The 24,630-nt window shown below is 42.7% G+C and overlaps 1 protein-coding gene and 1 long non-coding RNA gene across 3 annotated transcripts in view; one reads left to right on the forward strand and one right to left on the reverse strand.

Moving 5' to 3' along the window:
• Positions 1-24,630, forward strand: part of scfd2 (sec1 family domain containing 2) — an 89,240-nt gene that overhangs the window by 44,148 nt on the left and 20,462 nt on the right. For both annotated transcript variants that reach the window (XM_019897034.1, XM_019897035.1), the window contains exon 6: positions 11,914-12,208. In XM_019897034.1, coding sequence (XP_019752593.1) covers positions 11,914-12,208 — 295 coding nt within the window. The remainder of the gene's footprint in view (positions 1-11,913; positions 12,209-24,630) is intronic.
• Positions 18,849-24,630, reverse strand: part of LOC109532259 (uncharacterized) — an 8,028-nt gene continuing 2,246 nt past the window's right edge. The window contains exons 2-3 of the long non-coding RNA XR_002171348.1: positions 19,074-19,076; positions 18,849-18,867 (exon numbers count right to left, since the gene is read on the reverse strand). This is a non-coding gene — a long non-coding RNA (uncharacterized LOC109532259). The remainder of the gene's footprint in view (positions 18,868-19,073; positions 19,077-24,630) is intronic.

The raw sequence follows: 24,630 nt of genomic DNA on the forward strand, positions 1-24,630 counted from the left end.
TGTGTGTGCGTGTGTCTGTGTGTGTGTGTGTGTGAGACACAAGCCCGCTGTGTGCGCACATCATGCCACCGCGTAGACGATATTAAGTCGTCTAAGAGCAGAAGGAGGAACGGCCGTGTTGACATGATCCACTTCATCATGCGGTGGGAATTCATGTGTGAAAATGTGCTTGGAAAAAAGGTCAAACCTCCCCCCTGGCCAGTTAGATTATGGAAAGAATATGAAAAACAAATCGTAAATTCACTTTTTTATTTTTTGGGATGATTTCCTCCCCCTTGCTATCTTTTTCTTTTTGGTATGGAAGCAGGATGGGAAATTAAGCCGGCGAGTGTTTATTATGCCTTTCGGTACTCATTAATGCCTTTATTTAATTGTATGTGCATGTATGTGCGCCTGCTTTTGCAGGCTGCGGGTGGAGCCCCGCGGCTACGGAGACCCATTGTGTTATTCCTGGCTTTTTGTCATTGTTTGTCTTCCGCCGCGGATCGTATTGCCGCGAGCTGGGAAAACCAAGCCGGGGACAAGAACCCGGGGAATGAATAACAGGACCAGACGTGGTCAGGTGGTGGCGCTCCATTTGACCGAGATCCCGACTGTCAGATTGATTTGAAATGTGGTGTGTAATGTGACCGACCCCCTTTGGTCTTTGCGTTGCTTATACCGGATATCTACCTAGTATCAATGAAGTCTTGCCAAGCAATAGCCTAATCTCAAAGTGAGTGTCGCCATTCAGCACAATTTATTTTTATTGGATGGCAGTAAGAATCGGGAAGTGCCTTCATCGTCCTGGGAATCTAGGCTCAGAACGTCCTCTGTGAAATTAGGTATCTCAAGATACCTTTTCCTCTCTTGGTGTTGTACTTTCCTCAAAAGAAGACAAACTGTTGATGTTGTACTCTCCTAAAAAAAAAAGTAGTCAAACCATTACTGCTACGGTATCCTAAAAAGAAACTATTAATGGGATACTTTCTGAAAAAGAAAAAAAAAACACTTATTGCACATGACCAAAAAGAAGACAACGTATTTATTTGAAATTTTCAGAAAAAGAAAAAGTACTGATTGCTTTTGACCAAAAAGATGAAAATATTTTATATAGCACTTTCTGAAAAATAAAAACCCTTGATGGCACATGTTCCAAAAACGTCGACAAAGTATTTGTTACACTTTCCGAAAAAGGAAAAAAAAAAAAACACTTTTTGCACATTACCAAAAAGAAGAAAACCTATTTATTTGAGATTTTCAAATAAAGAAAAGTACTGATTGCACTTTACCAAAAAGAAGCTGAATATTTTACGTTGCACTTTCTGAAAATTAATAACCCTTGACAGTGCACGTTCGTAAAACGTCGACAAAGTTTTTGTTCCACTTTCCAAAAAAGAGGACAAACTGGTGACATTACACCCCCTCCCCCCAAAGACAAACTATTACTCGTCTATTTTCCAAAAAACAAGACGAACTATTGATTTTACAACAGAAAACAAATTATTGGCATTACACTTACTTTAAAAGAAGACAAACTATTAGGATGGCGCTTTTTGAAGTCAAACTCTTAAATGTATAACATGTATTTGATTATTCATGTTGCACTTCCTCATAAACTGAGACAAGCTATTGTACTTTCTAAAAAATGACTCAAAAAATGTTTCACTTTCCTGAAAAGAAAACATCTAAGTCATTATGAATGCTAGGTAACACTTAACTGGATGACTGACTAATTTCTTGGGGGAACGTGTTGTCCATTTCATGTTGACATGGATGCTAGCCTGTTAGCCCGGGGACTCAGACGCTAAATAATCTTAATTGATTGTAATTGACTTGTAATTGAACATCTCTGACTCACAAGACACACACCAGCAGTGATACCATCATAATTCTTCTTCCCATCATTCCAAACTTGATTACTCCCCCCCTCCCCAAATCCTCATTTTGTTTAGTTTTTCAACATTCCTGTGGTTTTTGGCGCTGTTCGCAAAATTCATTTCCCCCCAGGTGTGTACTTTGCCCATATTTTTTTTTTTTTTTTTTTTGCATCGGATGCGTTTGCAAAGTTTTATAAATGTTTAGGGGAAACTCAGCTGTGTGTAGGCGACTTGTTTGTCCGTGCCGGTGACAGAGGTCAGGATAATGACTCCGAGTTTGTACACACGGAGCAACATTTGCATTGGAAAAAAGTAAATGCGGCTTGCCCTCGCCAGAGGTGGCAAAAGTACTCACGCTCTACTAAAGTAGAAGCACACATACTTGTGTGGTAAATGGAGAAGTTTAGTCCAACACGGGTATTAGCGGTTTGGCATTCACAAGTTTACCTTCACGTAGATATTTGTGAGGTCCTAAACTTCATGATCCCATATTTGTACTGAATTATTCCATATCTGTACTGATGCCAAAACAACAAAAGTATAACTGGGCGCCATCTTTTGGTAAATTGGTGCCAAGGAACTGTGTTAAAGATGGGTGCTGAAGAGCTTCATTCAGACACAAGTAGTGCTTTGTCACCATCCTGTGAGCTATGTTGAAGTGAGTTAGGAGTTTCAGTTAGACAAAACTAGTGCTTTGCTACGCTCTAATGGTAACAGGTTGCCAAGGAACTATGTTGCAAAGAGTTGAGGAGCTTCATTTAGATAAAAATAGTGCTTTGCTGCTATCTTGTAACATCTTGATGCACGGAAACTATGTTGAAGCAAGTCAGAGCAACATTTACACAAAAGTAATCCTTTGTGGCCATCTTGGTGACATGGAACTATGTTGAAATGAGATGGAGTTTCATTTTGACAAAAAGAATGCTTTACCATCATCGTGTGCGCTCTTGGTGCCAAGGAGTTATGTTTAAGAGAGTCCAAGAGATTTATGTACACAAAAGTACCAGAAATTCTTTCCTGCGATCTTGTGGCACACTGGGGTCAAAGAATGATATTGAAGATGCATTGAGGAACTTGATTAAGACAAAAGTAGTGCTTTGGTGCCCATGAAATATGTTGAAAAGTTGTTAAGAGCTTCATTCAGACAAAATGAGTGTTTTGTTGCCATCTTATGGCAACTTGCTGCCAGGGAACTATATTCGGGAGCATTGAGGAATGTCATTTAGACAAAAGTAGGGCTTTGCCTCTCTCTTGTGGCAATTGTATGCAATCTTTTGTGTGGTATGTTGGACCCATTAATTACTCGTGCATTTACTCGTAGAGACTGATTCAATTAAGTATAGATTCTGGAATGTACTTAAATTAAAAAAAAAAAAAATCCAAAATGATTTTTATTGTCAATTATATACAATGTCTCTTTTGGTGGGGAAAAAAATTGTTTTCCTCATTTATTTACCTGTGTAGTTCTCCAAAGATCGGTTGTCTTTACCGATCTCTATTTATGTCATTTTCATGTCATCTGCAGAGGTTGTCAAAGGAGTAAAGCGCGAGCGATTTTGGATGTCGGAAGTCAATCTAATAAAGTCCTAGTCAACTAAAATCTACTTCTTTATAGTAACCAAGTATTTATACTTAACGACTTCCCGCCACTGGCCCTTACTGAGGCTTTCACACCCATTCTGACATCATCATGCAAGTTACCTCCATGTCGTTGGAATCGAACGATGGCGTATGGCGACGAGTGCCCGCTTCCAAGCGCCCGCTCTCAAGCGCCTGCTGATCTCAGCTCTGCAGAATGTCTTTACGACACAGCTGGGATGCACCGAAGTTGCGGCTAATGGGCTGAAACGCTCAGAAAGCCGTTTGTTTTGGAGGGGAAGCCGTGCCGACACCGGTGGGCTTAGAGGTGGTGCAACACTGCCCCCTAACGTTTGAACATCTCATTTTGCAAATAAAAGGCATCATGTGCCCTGGGAATGAAATCACTCTGAATTGCATTCTCGTTGTCCCCCCCACCCCGCCCCTCTCGTTTTTCCGCCAACTTTTGGTTACTCCACCCTTCTCCCGCTGCTCTCCATGTGCGAGACAGAACCCGACTCCTTTAATCCCTTGCAATACACAATTCTTAATTAGGCACGCACATGAGAAGAATTCATGGGCTGGATTTACCCAGCAATGGTTCAAGTGACACGATTGTGAATGTTTTGTCATCAAGTGACGCAACTTGCTGATGTGTCATGGAAGCGTAAATATTTTTTTTTAAAAAGCGTGGAATCGGATATCTTCGGAATTGGGCTTTCTCCAAATGTGGATAATCAACATCAAAATACATTGGGGTCTGCCCAAACAACACAAATAAAAAATTAATTCTAATACGAAAATTGATAAAATGTACACAATTAAAGATCTAAATAATGATGATCAAAACGTAAAACATCCAATCTGAAATATTGATTTTTATGAGCAAAATTCAAGATTTATCATCTGATTTTTTTTTCAAAGTAGATGAAAGATAAATGTTATTTTCTTGCACCATGCTGTTTTTAACAAATCTTCCACACACTAAAATTCTACTGATATGATTGATGATTTAAAAAAAAAAAACAACGCTCTTATGGTTTCACCCCACCATACGATTTAAACAGATTTATAGTTATTAAAATATGACGACTTGCTTGCGCAATTCTTCAAATAAGAAGCAAAGTGTGCTCGCTTCAAGCTCTTTATTTGTCACTCCCAGCTGAACTTCACTGCAAAACTGACAAAAAGCTAATGAGAATCATGCGTGTAAATTTATGCACCAAAATGTTCAACCAAACTGTCCAATTTCATCAAACGCACTTGGCTAGCTCAATCATCAAACGAACTTAGCTAGCTCAATGCTAACGCATAATGTATATGTAATGCATGTTAGCATAGATATCATAGTAATTCTGAACTGCCAAACTTTTCATCCCACAAAAAAAACAAAACGAGGAAAAGTCGACAGCGTTGACTGGTTGCTTTGGTGTGTTTATAATCAGGCTCGTGTTTACTAGAGGATGTTTTCCTCCACGCCGCGGCCTCCTGAGTCAATTAGAGGATGGCATGTAACTGTCCCTGGCTTCTTGTTTCCTGATGAGCCATTCAGATTCTCGCAAATGTGCGTGGGAAGGGGACGAGCGCCGTAATGTGGCACAGGCCAAAATGTCGGCTCGTTACGTACCGCAAGTCTAACTACGCCGTCTTTCTTCAGAGCTTTTGGAGTCGAGCAAAGCACTTGGGGCTGGCGAGCATGTGTTTTCCTATGAGGGGTTTTCAATTGTCAAACGTTGACATGGATACCGAAATAGTTCCCGTTTTTAGCACCCTCAGACATTCTCTGTGTTTACCCCCAAAAAAACCGACCGAAAAATGAAAATCCCTCAATTTATTTGGCTTTTTAAGGAGCCCCAACATGCCTGAAAAGTACATTTTTGCATGCGTATTCATCCTGTTGAAAATTCACAAAAACATGACAGCTCACAAAGAAAAAAAAAATCTGAAATCGAATTTAAAAAACGTGACTTATAGGGGTTTTTTTTTCGAGGCAGATTCCGAAAATATATACAATCAAATAATTTTTGGGGTCCCATTAGAATTGCAACAGTAAAAAAAAAAATCTTAATTCCTGTACAGCAGACCACTTGATTTTTGGCAATTTGGGGGGGTTTGTTTAAATGTCATTACCATTGACTTATGTTGTAACGTGTTTGTATGTTTGAAAGAAAAGTCGACTCCAGCTCCTGACTCATTAGACCACGCCCCTGTTGAAGGCATGCATCCAACACACAGATACTACAGGACCTATAGTCATTCCATTGCTTTGGATGGGCAAGTCATGGATGCCACTTTGCTGCACATTTTAACCTGCGCTAGTCTACTGCAAGTTTGTTTATGCACGACAAGAGAGTAGCGCAAGCCGGAAACACATGACCAGCGCCGTTTAACTCGCACTCTGGCGAATTGCGGACAGTTCCGGAACTAACAGACTTTCAAATATATTGCACAAAGGGGAATTTGGAGTGGACTGGACACTATTTTCTGTTTGTTTAATCCGGGCTCTATTGGTTACATATTTGCTAAATCCGCTGTGAGTTGCAAGCTTGGTGACAACAAATCAAACTCTTGAGTCAAGACTCCACTGTACTTGTTTTTTTTTCTCTCTCTCTCTTTAGAAAAACATTTTAGAGTGTCTTATCAAACCCTATAAACACAAACCAGATTCAGATTTAGCGCTCCAAACTGGACCGTACCGTGGCATGGTAAACTAAACTGGACTGTCCCACTTGGCGGTGGCTGTCGTGTGCCAAGCAGATGTTCTAGCCGCAGTGACCGCTGTTTGTGTCTGGGAGTCGCTAGTCGAAATTCTAAGTGAAGAAAGTGCAGGGCGAGGACAAGTAATGTGCAGAGCGTTGCTTTTTGATTTGTGCCGCTCAACATGTTAGCACGCTGCGATCAGAAACGAAATCGGGGTGAGCTCCCACTCTGTGCGGTGAGTCAAGCCGGAGATTTATGTCGGCCGTTAGACACAGAAATGAGAGGTCGCCTTACTTTCAAGTGCTTCTCACCATTTCACGGCTTTTCCCTTTTCAAAAAAAAAAAAAAAATTAAAAATGTGCGTCTGGATGGAAATCCTTCTCCCCCCCATCAGTGATAGCACGTATTAGCATTAGCTCCTGAGAAGTGGCACATTAGCTATTTTGCTCAATTTGGATTACTTTTGACCCATCCATGTATAAAAATTGAAGAAATAAAATCCATCATTTGTCTCCTTTAAGAGCTTTGAGTCTTTTTCTTGACCGAGTGAGTCGCAATGGAACGGTTCCCACAGGCGAATGTATAAAAAAAGTTTGCGCTGACACTCGCACGCTAATACTTAGCATGTGTTTAATCTCTGCGCTTCCACTGTTGATACTTGGAATTCTGCTCAGATTTATAACCTGTAGTCTTTCTGTTTCAAATCACACGTTTCCGCCACGGCCTGGACGTGGGATGTTGTCCATCACTGGATTTTTATAGGCGTAAAGTAAACGTTAGGTTTCCGTTCACGCTCGACTTTCGGAAAGAAAATTGTCTTTTTGTTCAACGGTGCTTTCCCCCACTGTCAGATTCATCATTGTCATCTCAGCACATAATAGCCACAGTTATGATGAGCATGACCAGTGAGGGTCACAAAGTACAAATATTTGCTACTGTACTTCAGTAGATTTTTCTCAGTATGAATTAGTAGAATTGGTGAGTACATCCGCCCACCAAAAAAAAAAAAAATCTTTTTTTCTTTGAACATTTCAACACTGAAAAAGTGACAATGTAAAGCTTGAACTAGTGTCACAAAAATGAATTTAGTGTCACATTCTTACTGGTCACTCGAAGTTCAATATCACACTTCATGAATTGAAAGTAAAACGTTTTTAAATCTGTACTTATGAACATTGTCAGACTACATTCTTTTTTTTTTTTTTTTTTTTTTTTAACTTTAACTTACAGGAGTCTTTTGTCCCAAGTATCTGTGTTAGGCTGAAATACAGAGGGTGAATATTTTTGCCACCTCTAGTGATGACTATGACTCCCATGTCGCGTGTCTGGGGCGAGGACACGTTTGTTTGTGGGACAAAACAGCAGCCCTGCTGTTCCCGATTGAGTCTGACACGGAGATTTACGGCCTGTCTCTGGAGGTCTCATGTATGGCTTCCAGATTGGCGGATATGATTACATATTTGTGCTTGCGGAGTGCTTGTCAAAGAATGCAATTTCGCATTTTGGCGTTGACGGACGGGCAAGCCAAACCAAGCGAGCCACCTTCCACAAACTGCCCCTCCCCACCAACCCCTCGCCCTTCGCCAGTCGCCGCACCCAGAAAAAGGTGCATTGTGAAGGCGGGCGGAGAGGCCTGCTTCTGGTTAGCGCCGCAGGTGAAACGCTTACCTTCCTCCAGGGGTTGCATCTGGAGCTGGTTTCCTGTTCAAGGAGAGATTTTTTTTTTTTTTTTTTTGCTGAGCCTTTCCCGGGCTTTGTGATTGGGCCACGCTGAGTCTCGATACATCCCGGCACCGTAACAACGGCCAAACGATGATCGGTCAATCAGCCGCGCGCAGATTTAAACCAGAACCCGATGCGGACAGTGGCGCATGATTGGTGCAGGGGAACCAATGAGCCAGGTCGGTAAATTCTCTGCCAAGCTGTCTGAAACAAAGAAACGTGAATGTTCATACAATTTGAAAGTAACGGCTGTGTTTGAATATTTGCGAGCTGTTGGAACCATGCATGAAATTAAATCGGAAGTCGACCATTTTGGTTCGAAGCAGCCATTTTAGGTAAAACCCAAGGCACATACGTTAATTCGTTAAGACTAGGGAAATTGCCCAAACAAGTTCCGATTGGAAACATTTATTTCAGACAGCTGGGCAAGGCTAAATTGCCAAGCTTTTTCGCTTACGGCACCTGATGTGGGCAGCGCATGGCGTCATGACTTGATGATCGCAACAAGGATTCGCCATGATCCCTTTTCTGTTCCCAATGTCCAATGTCACTTCCTGTTATGGCCTCTTGTCCTAGTACACTTGTCGTTCATCGTGAATCCTCTGCAAAACCGACTCCTGCTAATAAATCCACCAATTTCTAAAAGCCCCACTTGTGCTGTCCTAATTATTGCAGTTAGCTGCGGTTTTCGGTCTCAACACCTTCGCAGCAGAACACCTTCAGGTTGTACGTGTGTGTTGATTTTTTGCTCCAGTCCTGGAAGGAGGTCAGCTTCTCTGGATTTCAAGCTGGCTTCACTCTACGGAAGGTCTCCATTTCCTGCCGTGGCGCCATCACGGCAGGCCGCTGACAGCAGCTTTTATAGAGCTGCTGAGGAGAACCAGTTACGGCCCGTGCTAGGAAACATGGCACAGTACAATGTGGACATGTAACAGATGTCAGAAATGGAGGGGTGTGCAACGATCAGAGGGATGCTCAAAATGACAGTCATGTGGTCCTCTTGTTTATTTGCTCTTCAGAAGTTCACCTTTTCCGTGCTCCGATTCCAGGGTGAAGTTTTGAAACTCGTTAGCCTCATAGCATAGTTGCCTGACTCGTTTTTGGATGGTTTTTGGGAAAAAAAAAACACAACAAATTCAACAAACGACAAGAGTCCAGTTGCGTGAATTAAATCTTTGCGCATTATCACTGCATGTAAAAAATAAATAAATAAAAATGACAAGAATTTCAACAGTAACAACGATGCTATTAGCCTAATTAAATAATTGTGTATTTAAGTCTTCTTAGATAGATACAACAATAAATATGTACATACAAATAACACACATTGGAAAATGTGTGAAGATTTTTGTTATTCAAGGAGTTGAAATTCACATTTTTTTTTTCCATCCAATATTAAAATGTGAATAAAATCGAAATTCATTCTGACATTGATTCTGGCAATTATCTTCCTTAAATAAAATACTTTTACATTTTTATGTTGTATTTATATGTCGCATTATATTCATTCAATAATTTTGTCTTAAATTGCATTAAATTAAATTGTATTTTTTTGACATTCATCCTATCACCTAATTTTATCACATATTTGTTTGACATTTTTTAGGATTATTATAATCATTCGGTTTATGCCAACTGTTCCATGAATTTCTTAAACCTTTTAGTTAAATAATGATCAATAATAAGATATTTTGAAAATGCATGTGTGGTCATATTTATGTTATCTCATGATATTTACTTCCGTTTGACAACAAAGTCAATTTTAGTTGAATAATGAAAAAAATGGCTACTTCCATCTTGTTTCTGGATTTATTAATATATTGAAGAGTCATTGTGCTCTAAAGTTATGGATGGATATTTAAAAGTGACTATTATCTTATATCAGTGTTTGCATGCTAGCAAGAAGAAGAACAAGCTGTAACCTTTGTACAGCTTTTTTGCCGAGGAGCACTTGAACGGGGCGATATGTCAAATGTGCAGCGCACATTAAATATTTGGAGTATTCAGGAAGTAGCTCTTTGGATGGAGCTCGGAGTGTCGGCTGACGAATGATGCCGGAAGATTCCTCACTCAGCTTCTCTTCCTGCCCTTCTTCCCTTTGCTGTCGCGTTCCGAAAACCTTTTATGAAGTCTCGCGAAATTTGTCAGAGCCTTGGAAAAAAGGTCAAGCTGATATTTTTTTGGACCAGTATGGCATTTCGAAGCACTTTTTTTTTTCTTCCACTGACTGACTCAATGGAAATTCCGCCAACCTTGGTGTCCATCTTGGAGAGGAATGGCATGCTGCAAGGCGGCGAGATTACCTTGGAAAGGATGAGCTGGCAAGTTCAACTTGCAGTCATGTGACTTCTCTTCATGAGAATCAGTCAGTCAGTCAGGCTTTGGGCCCCCCCTCCATCCCTGAGCCTCTGCTTTTTGGCTCAGTGCGCATTTCTTCGGGGTCGGACACTGGATCCCCCCCAGTGGGACAACCACTACGCTCCAACTCTCGCAAAGCCGCACGCTCGCATTAGAAATGGGATACTGGACATCTTCTCAAAACAAACGCATTGTCTTACAAATACTGTCTTAACTCAGTGTGGCGATAGTTTCATTTTAACAGTCTGAACCGTCACGCAGCGTCAGCAGAAATTGAATACTGTTTTGAAAACAAGTCAGCGACAGCCGATCCAAATAAACGGTATCTTTTGTTTACAAAAAGCTGGTCAAATTTTAAATGCAAAATATTAATGCATAACACAAATCAAACTATCGGTCGCAATTGGCGAACAAGCTAGTTAGCTCGTCCTTTATTTGCAGCAGATCCAAATCAACAATGTATTTTGTTTACCAAAAGCTGGTCGACACAGGCTCTGGCTGAGGAATAACCACAGTTTTAATGGAAAATATTAACACATAACGCAAATAAAACACTTGACACTTTTGGTGACAATTTACAAACAAGCTAGCTCGCTAGTCCTTTGTTGACAAAAGGTGCCCGATAAGGCCGAGAATTATGATGTCAAACTTAAGTCTTTGATCACCATGGACAAGAAGATATCGAGAGAGTCAATTGTTTACAAAAAGCCAGTCACTACTGGCACCAGCTAAACATGGACTGAAATGAAAATTGTTCAAATATAACGAAGAGAACACACTTTTGATCACAGGTGACAAGCAAGCTAGCAGCATAAACCAGCTTTTTGTCAACAAAGGACTCGTTTCTCTTCCTTGCTTGCACACTCACGCTCAAAACAGATCAAATCGAAAAACTGGTCAATACCAACTCATTTTTGTTCTTTTTCTTCCTTCCCTCATTAACCACAGCTTAGTCGTTAGATCCCCGCCCTTTTGTGTTCCCATTCCCATGAGCTCATCCTTGTTGCGCGAGCACTTTGCCTTTTATAAAACGGTCTGGCAATGGGCAGTTTTCGCCGTGTCGGACTCCGGCTGCACATGTGAGGGACCGACTTAGTTGTGGTCCCCAAATCAGGTCACTGGTCTGAAACGTTGCCCTGAAATGTCGGCAAGGGGGGTGGAGCTTGGTCAGCCGCGCTGCCAGGCAACACAGTGAAAGTGAATGGGGTGTTACCACAATGACTTCAGTAGACATGCCTTTTTTTTTTTTTTGCCTTCAGTGCACACTTGTTGAGCCTAAATCGAAGAGTTGTGCCGCGTCAAGGATTGAGACCTATTGTTTCTATTCAGTGAAGCCCCACCACAAAAAAAGTTCTCTTCCTGCTTTCTACTTCTGAAATGTGAAAATGTGAAGTGCCGTCCTGCCGAGAATCATAAAATTTATCACAAAATGTAATATAATACATCATGTCATTTATCGTCCAATGTTTCAACTCGGCAGTGTTGTTTTTCCTAACACCTTTATTTTTTTTTGTAATATTTGTCTAATTTTGTCTCACATTTTAGTACTTTATTTATGTTTGTTTCTTTTTCTTATTTTTTAAATATTTTTTTCCAATATAAAACAACAAAAAAAGAGCGAGAAGCTCTACTGAGTGATTTGACAATATCCCCTCATCATAACCTGACCTCAAACGTGTGTTTGCTTTTACGCCAGGCTCTCGGAGATGCCGACTTCGCTTCGGTGCTGAGTCAGATGCTGCCCTTGATGAAGCCCCGCGGAGGCCAGGACGACAGCGGCGGCGGTTTCGCGGAGGACGAGTGCGGACCCGACGAGCTGATCCTTCTGCTGGTCTACTTGTACTCGCTGGCCGACGAGGCCCAGCACGCCGAGCGGGAGGACGCCCGGCCGGGGGGGAAGCTGGAGAAGCTGGAGAGGGAGCTGATCGGAGGACTCACGTTGGCCATCACCAGGGAGACCGAGCTCAGCCCCTTGCTGCAAAAACTCACAGGTGAGACGGCTGCTACCTGTTGCCTTGACCACACTCGATGACTTTAATGGGAGGATGTTCTGTAGGTGTAGGGTACTCTAAGTCAGTCACTCAAGTACAGAGATTAAGTACAATAATTTTTAATTCAATTGATTTATTTTTAGCAAAAAAAAAAAAAAAGACACTAAAATATTGTTAGCGCTGTTCAAAAAAAAAAAAAAAGGCCCTAAAAAAACGCCGCATTATGCATGCCGTGGCTGTCTGGTCTGCATTAGGCCTTCACACCCTTTTCAACACATGGCCACAAATGACGAAAAGATGTGCGTACACCTCATCATATCCTTTAAGCCAGTAAAAAGCCGCCAATCGGCACAGTAATGAGCGTTGTACCTGTTCGGTCAACTTGCAATAGTGTGTGTATTTATAGTCTGGTACGTCGCGGTACGCGTGAAGGTCGACCATGTAGATGGATGGCTTGTCTACAACCGCGCTGCAATAATAGTGTCTTTAACCTTGAGCTTACACACTCGCACATCCTCCCCTGCCTCATAATTACAGCTACTTTTACTTGCGGCCCGCCCGTGCACCTTTGCACACACCCTCAAATGACACACTTCTCATATTGCACATATACGGGTGGTAAATCGATGTAAAGCGCTAATAAGGAGCGTGTTCTTTATTTCTCTTTCTTTCTTTCTTTCTTTCCTTTATCCTCCTCGTGCGAGTTGTCCCGCCTTCCTGTTCTCCACGAGGGGCCTCGCGTCCAAACCCTCGACTCTCCGTGATAAACACTTCATTGAAAGTGACCCCGTCGTGGTGTGCCAGCTGTGTTTTAGTCTGCATATGCGTGTGTGTGTGTGTGTGTGTGTGTGTGTGTGTGTGTGTGTGTGTGTGTGGACCTCCCTTTTTGAACCGTGTGTACACGCCAAGTGAGTTTTTATGAAGTAACATGAGGCGGGCGGCCGTCTCGGAGAAAAACATTGATCGTGACATCGCCCCCCACCCCTTCCTCCCCCAATTAAAGCCCTAAAATGAGAACCAGACATAGTATGCAACCTCGTCACCATGAGTGCAGTCGTACGGGTTCGGCGTAGTACGAGCCGTGGAACTCGCCCAAAATGGCCGACTTACTGTTCACCTTCAGGGAAGGGTCCTTGAGACGTTTTTTTACAGTCATCCTCCAAAGTATTGGAACGGCAAATGAAAACATTTGGGTTTTATTATCAAAAGACAAATGTGAGACAACTTACTAGTTGTCAGGTGTTGCGTGATGGGAGTGGACCCGATAAGTTCTGCTATTATGCCAAAGTTGTCCTACTTTTGCAAACATGTTATACTGTATTGGAAAAAAAACATTCTACAAGTGTGATCTCGTCTGCTATAAACCCTTTTGCACATTTATTTGCTATCCCTGATATCCAGCTTAAGGTCCATGGATGCTCTTTCGTCACAAGTCGGACAGCTTCGGCATGCTAGTAGAAGAACTACATGTTACCAGTGAGGCAAAACTGTCCACTAGTTGACAACGGTGTGCGACGGGAACTACTAGTATCTTTTTTTAAAAATCGTCTGGGTAGCGTCTGGTGTTTCACTCGTAGTGCGCTTATGCCAAATTATGTCCAGTTTTCCTTCACTAGTTACATAGCTGTCATACGAATCATGCCGACGTCATACAGTACCGTATTTTCCGCACTAAAAGGCGCACCTAAAAGCCTTCCATTTTCTTCAAAGCTCACAGCGCGCCTTAAAATGTGATGTGCCTTGTGTATGGCTAGTACGGTAATATGTCAAGCCCCAAAATGGCTCCTTGCTAGAGACATGCTTACAACGCAGAGTTCAAACTTAAGGCGATCGGGTTACGCAGTTGAACACAGAAAGAGAGCAGCCGCAAGAGAGTTCAACGTTAACGAGTCAATGTTTTAACTCGCTGTTGGTTAAGTGAACTGTGGCGCTGCTTTATTAAATAAGTTTTACTGACATCTGATCGTTCAGTTGGCATTTCCTTGAGCGTCGCTCCATCTCGTGGATGCATTGTAGTTTGCGTCTTATAATGCCGTGTGTCCAATATATGAAAAAATTTACAAAATAGGCCATTCATTGAAGGTGCGCCTCATAATCCAGTGCGCCTTCTAGTGTGGAAAATACGGTCACGGGGGGAAAAAAAATGTCACTCGTAAGACAGCCGTTTATCTAGTGCACTCAGGTTATTCTACCAATTCGCCTAAACGTCTTACAAAACGCTTTCCCATGAGGCACACTGTATCTGTGAAGCCCGGTTGGCTGTTGTCACGCTGCTTGTAAATGCCGCCGTCGCGGTCGACACGCTGATGTCGCCGAGCCCCGCCGATGTGTTTCCTGTCATCCGCGGTGGAGTTTTTGTCGTCTTTGGGGCGCCCTCAAACATCCTCCTCCTTGGCAAGAGAGGAGGCGAGCGGGCCAAGCCAAACCATCTTCATTCCTCGACCCGGGACATCGGCTCAGTGCGATGAGGCCTGACTTTTGCTGTTGGGAATGGGAACAAATGCCCACTCAATGGTTGGGAATGGTCAAAATGAGAAGTGGATTGACACAAGCTCCATAGCGGTGGTCCACTTTGCTGTGCGTGTCCATCTATTGGGCCATTTGGCTCCTCTTGTCCTGTTGGTGGCAATAATTACAAAAACATCAAATGCCACACAAAGCAAGCTGATTTCACGACAGATCCATTTGGTGGGTCACCGCCCCACCTGGCCCCGATGCAAGCTGACCGTGACACAAAAAAAAAAAAAAAAAATTCCAAACTTGAATATCTTCTTCCTCAGCCAATGCGCCAGCTGTCTTCAATTGTTTGTAGAAATGAGCTATGTAGCGCTAATGCAGGGCCACTGCCCTGCCTGGCCCCGATGCAAGTGGCCTGTAACAGCAAAAGTTGAAAAACTCAGATGCAGTAAAAAAAAAAGTTATTTCTGATTCAACGCTGGGTTTGTTATTCATTCTGTCCTGTGTGTGTGTTGTAAGAAAGACAGTGGGGGGTGAGGTAAAGGCAGGGACGACGGGGGGGTTGCCTCAGCAAGAGCTCCGGACCTCCCCAAAGGCGGCTGTTTGCCTTGGCACAGCCCGAGCGAGCGACATGAAAGTATTCGTATTGAACTCCATTTTATTTTGCCTACGTCGCGAACTTTTTTTTTACTTCTCCTCTTTACTTTCCTTCTCCATTTCCTTTTCCATGTCTGCTCACACTCTTTTATTCCTCTTCCCCCACCACCATGGGGCTTCCTCCTTTTCGCCCCAAAAGGGTCCCAGGGCTTGTTGCTGTAGGAAGTGGAGCACAAGTCGGTCCAGCAATCGCGCCTGATTAAATATGTACCCCGTGTTTATGAAATTAGTCTCAATTATTTTTAATTGGCGGTGGTTCTTTCACTTCCTCTCAAACACACACACTCTGTGTAAACACGTACACACTCTTTGGCAAAGCAGCCGCTAGCCTTGTTCTTGCTAGTTGACTGGATCAGATAAGCTGGTGACACGGAGCACAGGCCGTAATTAAAAAGGGCGGTCCATCGCAGACCGTCTAGTTCCTCAGACTCTGACCACACAGTGAGCCGACCCCAAGTGGTGAGCTTTGCGGTCGGGGCTCCACCGTGGTCACCGCGGTTGCTTTCTTTTCGGTCCGTTTTCCCATAGGAAAAGAAAATAAGTGTGGCCATCTGAAATCCCTTTTTTTAACTGTACAGGCAATGTTTTCACGGAGAAATATTATGCTTTTGTTTTCACTTCTTGAAACGCGTCCCAGGTGTCATGGTCAAACGTCTCAGACATTGATGGGTCAAAATACAGAGTTGGGTGTAAATCAGCCACTTTTTGCTGATTTTGTGTGTGTGTGTGTGTGTGTGTGTGTGTGTGTGTGTGTGTGTGTGTGTGGTGTTTTTTTTTTTTAAACATAAACATATTACAACAAAAGATACAACTTTGGCTCCATCTGGTGGCTTTTGGTATCTAGGAAACAATTTCAAGGGAGTTGAGGGGCTTCAATTAGCAAAAAATAGTACTTTGGCACCATCTCGTAAATGCCTGTATTTAGTTGTCTGTCTACATGTGTGGCTTCACCGTTGTTTGAAAAGTTACCACACTACATGATCAGTGCCATTCGTGAGCATGTCTATGACGTTTTGCATTGTGTGCTAGCATTAAGCTAGCAGACTTTCTTCAGGTAAAAATACACATGTAATTCACTTTGTTTTATGTTTAGTTTGACATAGTGGCACAGCGGGAGCTGTTTTAAATTGTAGGGGAGGAAATGAATGTTTCCTAAAAGAAAAAAAAAAATGCAGCATGATGATGTTCCAGAAAACCATGTCGGTCATATCCGAAGTCTGTGCAGTAGCGAGGCGTTGTCACTTTGCGGCTCCTCGTGTGCGGTTGACGCCTGTGTTTGCTTTAGAATTCCTCTGTGTCTTATTTATGACAGGAAATGCTCATCATAAAACGGCCCTTCTGTCTGCGGGGACGTGTCGATGGAAATAGGAGACGGCAGACGGGAGCCCACGCGCGCACTCAGACTCGCGCTAATACGCGCCACACGAGGGCCGAGAATACATTAGCACACGCGTACGTGCATGAAGCTTCCGCACACGCTCGTGAGTCTTCAACCGCATTTGCCACTCGGCTTTGAAATGCGCCAGCTGCAAATAAGTCCCATTTTGACACGATTAATTAGCGGTAAATGCTAACGTGGCAAATGCCCCCCAATTTTGGTAAAGATTAATTCAATTTCATTGCATGCATACTTGTTTAGGAATAAAAGGACAACATACATTTGTTGAATAGTAATGATGCAAAAAAAAAAAAAAAAAAGATTACGATGAATGCATAAAAATAATTTTGTGGTAATTCATGATTTACAATTCAATAAAGCAACCCAAAAGACTTATTTCTGAATACTTTTATGTATTTTACATTGTTACATTTATTTTTTGATTATTTAACAGCAAATAAATTAAAGGGTAACATTCGTAAATTAAACAGTCGCAATAAATACAGGAAATACGGATTAACTGCGGCACTTAGCCACATTAGCCCACAAGCATTGGCCACAAGCCATTTACGCTACTTATAATGACGACATAAGGGCATGCCGTTGGCTTTTTTACGTAGTGTGGAGTCGCCTCGCGATTGTCGCTCTTTACAACGTTACTGTGGAAGGGTGTGGAATCTGTGAAAAACAAATACATGTGGGATTTTCATTCTGTTTTGTTTTTTTGCGGCCACTGGCTGGTCTGCTTTCTTATTACTTCTTCTTTCTATAATTTACGCAGCATCTCTTCGAGTCGAGCTTCGTGCTGACCGGGCATGTTGTGGCGCAATGACTACACTGAAGTTGTGCAACACTAAATTCAGACTGTCCCTTAAACATAGTGTAAAAAAAAAAAAAAAGATCGCTTTAAAAAAGCAAAAAATGTCCATAGTGGAACAGCAACAGAAGTGTCAATTTCGCGATTTCGTTCTCGTTTTGGAGAATTCCTCCAAGACTCCACTGCACCAGCAGATGGAAGCTCTCCCGGCGCTCTGAGCCGGCCCGGTCATTTCCTGTCAGGAGGCCTGGTGTTAATCAAAGCTCAAGCCAGCTTGAACGCCACCCTTTCGCCATCGCCCCTCCTTGTTCTCCTACACGCCCTCATCTATCAGCTAACAAATACACTTTCCCCCCCCCTATTTTTTCATCCTACGTCGTAAAATAGCCCAAAGGCAGTGTTGGGTCTTATCAAAATGTCCCCGTCAGAGGAATGCAGGTCCCGAGGCAGATAGTAAGGGATGAAGACTCCTGAAAAAGCCAACAACCCCCCCGCCCCTCCCCTATGTTGGACTACGAATGTTTGTACTTACTCGATTGTTCTCTCTGTGGTTTGTGTCCATGGTTTGGTTTACATGCAGCGGGGGAGAGAGGACGGCCACTCTGTGTGTATTTCATGAGTTTGTTTCTCATGAGCGCAGCTGATTCTTCTGGGCTGACGTGACAAGACGCCAGTTTTGGGGGATGGGGTTGTTGCGATTGAATTTAGCACAGATGCTAGCATAGGGGCGGTTTTATCGGACCGGTGTGACCATAAAAGTGGGTCACTACAAATGAATGAAACCATGTAAAGGAATGCCAAAACATATTTTTTTTATTTGAACTAAAGGCCGGTACCTACAATATTTTTACAATCTAATTACTTCAACTGCATATGATATTAGAATCAGTCAAAACGACACGATTTTGTTCATGTCACCAAATCAAAACGACAGCATTTTTATCCATTTTCATGTAAAGCGGCCGTTTATGTATAACGCATCCTCAATCTTGGTCCGCACGATAACGAGGGCCGTTCGGTTCTTTGAGGGCCGACCCCCGCGGCGTCCAACTGTAGTCCGACCAGATGCTCCGCATCTGATGTGGCGAGATGAGGGCATGAATGAAGCACTGTTTCTCTCCTCGTGGGAAATGTTTTGGTTGAACAGAGTCGTCGCTAGTGTTATCGTGTGGGCGCGCACGTGTACGTGTGCTGCGGTCATGGCTGTCTGCGGCTCAGCCCCCCACCCCGCACCCCCACCTCAGAAAATAAACACTTTAGAAGTCGCACGCACACACACGCACACACACACACACACACACGCACACACACACACACACACACACACACACACACACACACACACACACACTTTCCATAACTGGATGGGTCTTGTCTTATGGCGAGGCCTGGCCCTCGTAGTGGTCTGTCTCGACAAGGCTTTGACCCTCAACACAAACTTCTCAATGAAAACCCGCCATTACAAATGGAAATCAAATATGTTGGTCACCTGGAGTAGTTTGGTGTAAAGAAAAAAAAAAAAAAAGCCCATCTGATTACTGTATTATATATCAGACTATCTTTGAAATAATATTGTATATTTTATTTTTCATAATTTTCTTCCTGTATTTTTCAGACGATATGATGTACGTTTTTCGTAGTTTGGCTGGTCCTGCGACTTGCTCAGGCGCAATTTGCATATATTCAAATTAAAGCTCGGGCTGGCGGCCAAAATCACACAATAACTTTCCTCTGGCGATTGGTAAATGATTTTGGTGCATTACTGCTGATGGCCAGAAGGTGGTGGTAAAGAGCAATAACCGACCCGTGTTTTTCCATTGGCCACAATACTCTGTGGGATTCGAGTTTACATACGTTATTTTCTCCTAAAAAGACAAAAAAAGTATCCATAGTTAGAATTTTCGTCCAACTGGAACTCATTCAATGCATCGGAATTTCTGAACGAAGTCCATTTTGTTTTAAAGCAATGAGCAGCTCACCCTCGAACCATTTACATCTGGGCTCTGGCACTCCTTTTTTTGGTGCACTCTGAATACCCGAACGGCACATTTGAACACGGCTCTTTCCGAACGATCGGATTGAAGCAGTGCATGCTCGGAGCGTATTTCCGAATGCACCCACGATTAGGGTAAAATAAATTTCCCCGAAATCGTGATTTGTACTCTGGAGCAATTTTATAATCCAAAACCGATGGTAGCTTATTCAGTTTGTCGCACAGTTTGTACAAGCAAAGTCTATGATCAAGGTTAGTGTGTTCCAGCCAGGCTGTGTGTGTTGTTGATGTCATGCTAAGCGTTAGTATCTCATTATCAGAGATTATTGTGGTTTACGGTCTGGCCCAGCGTCACCCCTCAAATGTGGATCATGACACAAGCGCACTCCTCTAATAAGAGACTGTACAAAACGATTAAATTATAGTTTTCCCAGACAGTTTTTAGCTAGGTTTTTAAGTCGTGGTGTCAATGTCAGCGTATAATACGCTAAGTGCTATGTCTGTTAGCGGTCCGCCCTGTAATCCACTTTCACTTGTGCCTCCAGCCGACCATGAACGCATGTTTGTGTGGGACGCCTGCCTGCGTGGCTTCTTAGGTCCGCAGATGATGAGGCTCTGGGACCAGAACGGGAAGCGGAGCCGTGATTAGGAGGATCGGACTTCCTGCGATAGGACGTTTCCTCCCTAGATGGCAGACTCGCCGCTGTATCTTGTCACTTGTCTGTAGTGTGTCGTGGAAGGTCCATTTGATGTCCAGTTTTGTTGGCATTTGATGGAAATAATGGAAATGGAATTCATGTAAGAACACCGGAGTCAAAACAACACCGTTAATACCCGTTTCTCATTCAAGCAAATGGTCAGGAAAAATCAGCAATGCCATTTGGATGCCATTTGTATTCTTTTTTAATGTAAACATAAATATTTATGTTGGTTTTCATGCAAACAAATAGCACACAGTTTGAGTCCAACCGACGCCAAACGCAGTCAGCAGTCAAACCAACACTGGGTGTAAACATGTGGTCAAATGGCAGTTTTTATTCACTTTCGTAGAAACATGGTCAAAACTACGTCATTTTTAAAAATATGTTTTCATGCAAACAATCAGCACTACATGCTTTGTGTCTTTTTTTTCAAGTAAGGAATCAAAACAGTCAGTCAAAATGGCACATTTGTAATGCATTCTCATGTAGACAAAAGCGACACGTTTTTTTTTTAAGTAAACGAGGTTTTCATGTGAAAAAATGGTGAAAACAGTTACTACTCTGCTTTCCCGCACTAAACGAATAAATCATCACAGTTTTATTGTAACCGTCAAATCAACGTTTCTATCTGTTCTGTCAACAGATCGTCAAAACAACAGTGTTTATCTGTTTTCATGGAAACGCTTAAAACAAGCATTGTCATGTCATCAAAATAACAGCATTGCTTTTTAAACCGTTCTGTTAAAACATCCAGATCGTGCTCATTTTTATCGCAAACCAGTGGCCGGAACATCACCACTTGTCTCCCTTTTCTTATGAACACACAACACTGTTTTTATCCATATTGTTGTGTGAACAAAACTGCTCAAAACATCACATTTTTGTGGTCTTTCTTGAGCTCGTCTCTCTTCTTCTAGTGCTCATTACTGTGTAAGGAGAGATGCGCCTTCTTAACAAGAATGTGTCTTCAGGAGGCCTGATCACACGTCACAAAAAAAATTTCTTTGTTCTCGGTCCTGCATTTTAAGCGTGGCCTTACGCAACATTTCAGTCAGTGACTAATTTGTTTCACTGTGAAGAAATACATATACTCGGTATGTGTGAGTCAGTGTTTTATCTCAACACGTGTGTTTAATCTTGGCTTCATGTTGCATCACAGTGCGTTCACAGTGCAACTAAAATAGCCATTCCGCCAAATCTGTGCCATTAGCGCCCGTAGGAAATACATTTGAAAAAAATCTCAGCCCAGTCCTGTTACCTTCATTATATTTGTGATTTTATGTCTTTGTTTTGGCAATATCTTTTGTTGTTGTTGACTCACTGATCTTCTGCAACTCGTGAGCTGCATTTGAGTCCTTACGTTTTTGTGATGTTTGACAAAAATGAGAGCCCGGTAAAAGATTTCGACGACTACGTTAGCTTCACTCGCTAACTAGCTTTTTCTATCAACAGAGGACTTAAATTTTGATCTTCTGCGACTGGTGTTGTCCTTTTGCGTTTGTGATGCCAGACCAGGCGCTCTCGCTTGTCTCGCGAGCTCGCTTGTTGCTACGTTAGCTTGTCCTGCTAGCTAGTTTGTTTTTTGTAAATTAAGGACTTTGTCCATGTTTTGTGTTAGTGCGCGTATTCAGTTCATATCCTGAAATTCAACTGGAAAGGACAAGATGACAACTTTTTCAGCCGACCGCCACCCCACACACACACACACACACACACACACATACATGTAATACAAAAAGTATCTGACCAGCGTCAATGTTATCTGAGTGTGTGTGTGTGTGTGTGTGTGTGTGTGTGTGTGTGTGTGTGTGTGTGTGTGTGTGTGTTTGTGTGTGTCGCCGGGGAGCGTCAAAGCACATAGCTCACTCACGCACGCGCACAAACGCGAGTGAGGATCAAAGGTTAATCATGTCTTCTCATCAGCAGCACCACCCTCGCATCTATCTGTCCTCCTCTTGTCTAACGGCTCTGTTCGTTGTGGCTGTTTGCTGATTTAAGCGTCATCAACATGATTCACGCGGCGGTTAACTCGCTTAATTCAGCGTCTCTTTAATTTCATTTGTGCATCGTAATTTGTGTTTTTGGACTTCGATGGGACACACTTAGTCATGATGGAGGTTGCCTTTGCGCAAAAGCCTTTGAATGGATCAGGGATGCAAAATGGCTGCGAAACAGGAATACTCAGGGTGTTGAAAAAAAAGCTGACATCATGAACGACAGAATATGAAATCTCATGGGTGAAAGAAAGAGACCCATTGCTCATGCAATTATATTGACGAACACAACTGATTCTTCAGGCCCTGGTCAGATTAGCTTGATATGCTAGCAACACATAGAGACTGAAATCTGATTGGATTAAAAAAAAAATGTAACATCATTTTCCAATTTGTAGAGAATAGACTGTTGGGGATAAATCATTACGATTTCATGCGATAAATATTCGAATTTAGTTTGTAAATGTTGGTCAGTACTTCTGATGGATAACATTCACCAGTGCTTTCATGTCACGCTGTTTATCGTCGATGCAAACCAGGTCAGAAAAGTCTGCATGACGTCCATTTTTGTTTTGTTGGCATTATAATCACGCACAGGGAGGGGAACGTGACCCACGGGCTTGGCCCATAGCTAGGCCCCTCCCACCAGCTCTTCATTAGCATGGTGTAGCGTAGCGTGGCGGCTCCAAACCACTTACTCAAATGCTAACTTGATGTATTTCGTTGGTTTCTGGCTCATATTTGTTAACTGTCTCATCATATTAGTCATATTGGCGCTAATTTTGCCTTGCTACACTTGTTTTGAACATTTTCATGCATCCTGTCATAATGGACATGTGCACCAAATTTCTTTTTGGTGGGCAAAAATGGTGCCGGGATATTTTTTTTCAACTTCTTGGGGCCATATTGGCAGGTTAATAATAGTTTTGGATTTTTCATTTGATTTTTTTTTTTTTTTTTTTTAAATTCATTTCTTTTTAATTATTTTTCCGAACTGATTTTGGGTCAGGTTTGGTAGTCTTTAGTTTTCGGGAAAATGCTTCATTTTAGTTTTAGTATTAGTTTTAGTTTTTTAAAATAAAATAAATGTCAAAGTGTTTAGGGGGCTCAAGATAAAAAAAATAAAATAAAAAAAACACAAAATATTGTCTTGTCTTGCTCACTTACGGTGCAGAAATTTTCTGGGATTACTGTGTGAAAAAAAAAAGGCTTAATCCACGCAGACAGCACACCTACCGTCGTCTCGGCCCTGCCTCGTAAATCCCAAATACACTTTGCAGCAACTTGTGTTGGTTATTCAGGCGAGACGCGCTTGAAAACATTCTGCCTGGTTCCTCTCAAAATGTTTCTTCATCGTATGGATTTGAGTCAAGCGAGCCACCACGCCCTCCCTACATCCAGATGTGCCGTAACAAACGTGCGCTAACATGTCTCACAGCACACACACACACACACACACACACACACACACACACACACACACACACACACAGAAAAGAAAGGAAAAAGATGCTTATCCCCCTCAGGAGAACGCGAAAAAAACAGTTCCTCGGTCCTCCTGGCAGAAAGGTCTGTTTTTGGATGGAGAGAGAGTTGTGGGGCTGAATTGATGGAGCTGCGTGTGACATGGGCTGTGGGCTGCAGCCTTGTCCAACAGTGCACCCTAGTGGCCAAGTTGGGAACTGTAACATCTGTCGACGCACTTCCGAGTGCGGCTAATTTGCGTTGGAAATGAGCAGAATGCCCATTTTCAAAAGTAGCATCCGTTGGTCAGAAATAACAGTGATTTTGGGTCGTTCCCAATACGTGGGCAGCTTAGGGCTACTGTTGTCTTTTCATCGCGTTGGCTCAACCGGACGTCGGCGGAGTTGCGCGCGGCATCGGTACACCTCGAGTCGGCCACAGAAGGGCGACGGGCTGGTCCCCCTGGAGGAAAATCTTTCCACCTCCTCGGTGATGTCGTGTGATCTGTGTAACCTAAAACTCAGAGATGCATTTGTACTATGTGTGAAGTCTTGGGGAGAGCCATCTTCTTTAAATTTTGACTGAAGAAATGTACCACCATATTGTATACCATTAACAATGTTAACAGGACGACAAAAACGTTGCCTGTTCACTTTTTGAAAGCTAAATGTGGGGGAGGGGTTTTCCATAATTTCCAATGGGTCAATATTCATCCAAGTGATAATAATTGCCCTCAAAAATGTCGAAAACAAAAACAACTGTTTTGTGCGCGGTTTCTGCCATTCGTGTGTGCGTGCAACTGAGCACACGTGTTAACGCATTCTGGTGTGTAACTCAAGCCCAGTGAGCAACAAACACATGTTCACATGTTTCTACTTGGAAAACAAACACGGCAGAGCGCAGGCCCCTGTGATTCCCGGACAGTCAAAGCAAGACCCCCTCCCCCCCGACCCCCCGCCCG

Source organism: Hippocampus comes, unplaced genomic scaffold, assembly GCF_001891065.2.
Source record: "Hippocampus comes isolate QL1 unplaced genomic scaffold, H_comes_QL1_v1.1 scaffold22, whole genome shotgun sequence".
NCBI lineage: Eukaryota > Metazoa > Chordata > Actinopteri > Syngnathiformes > Syngnathidae > Hippocampus > Hippocampus comes.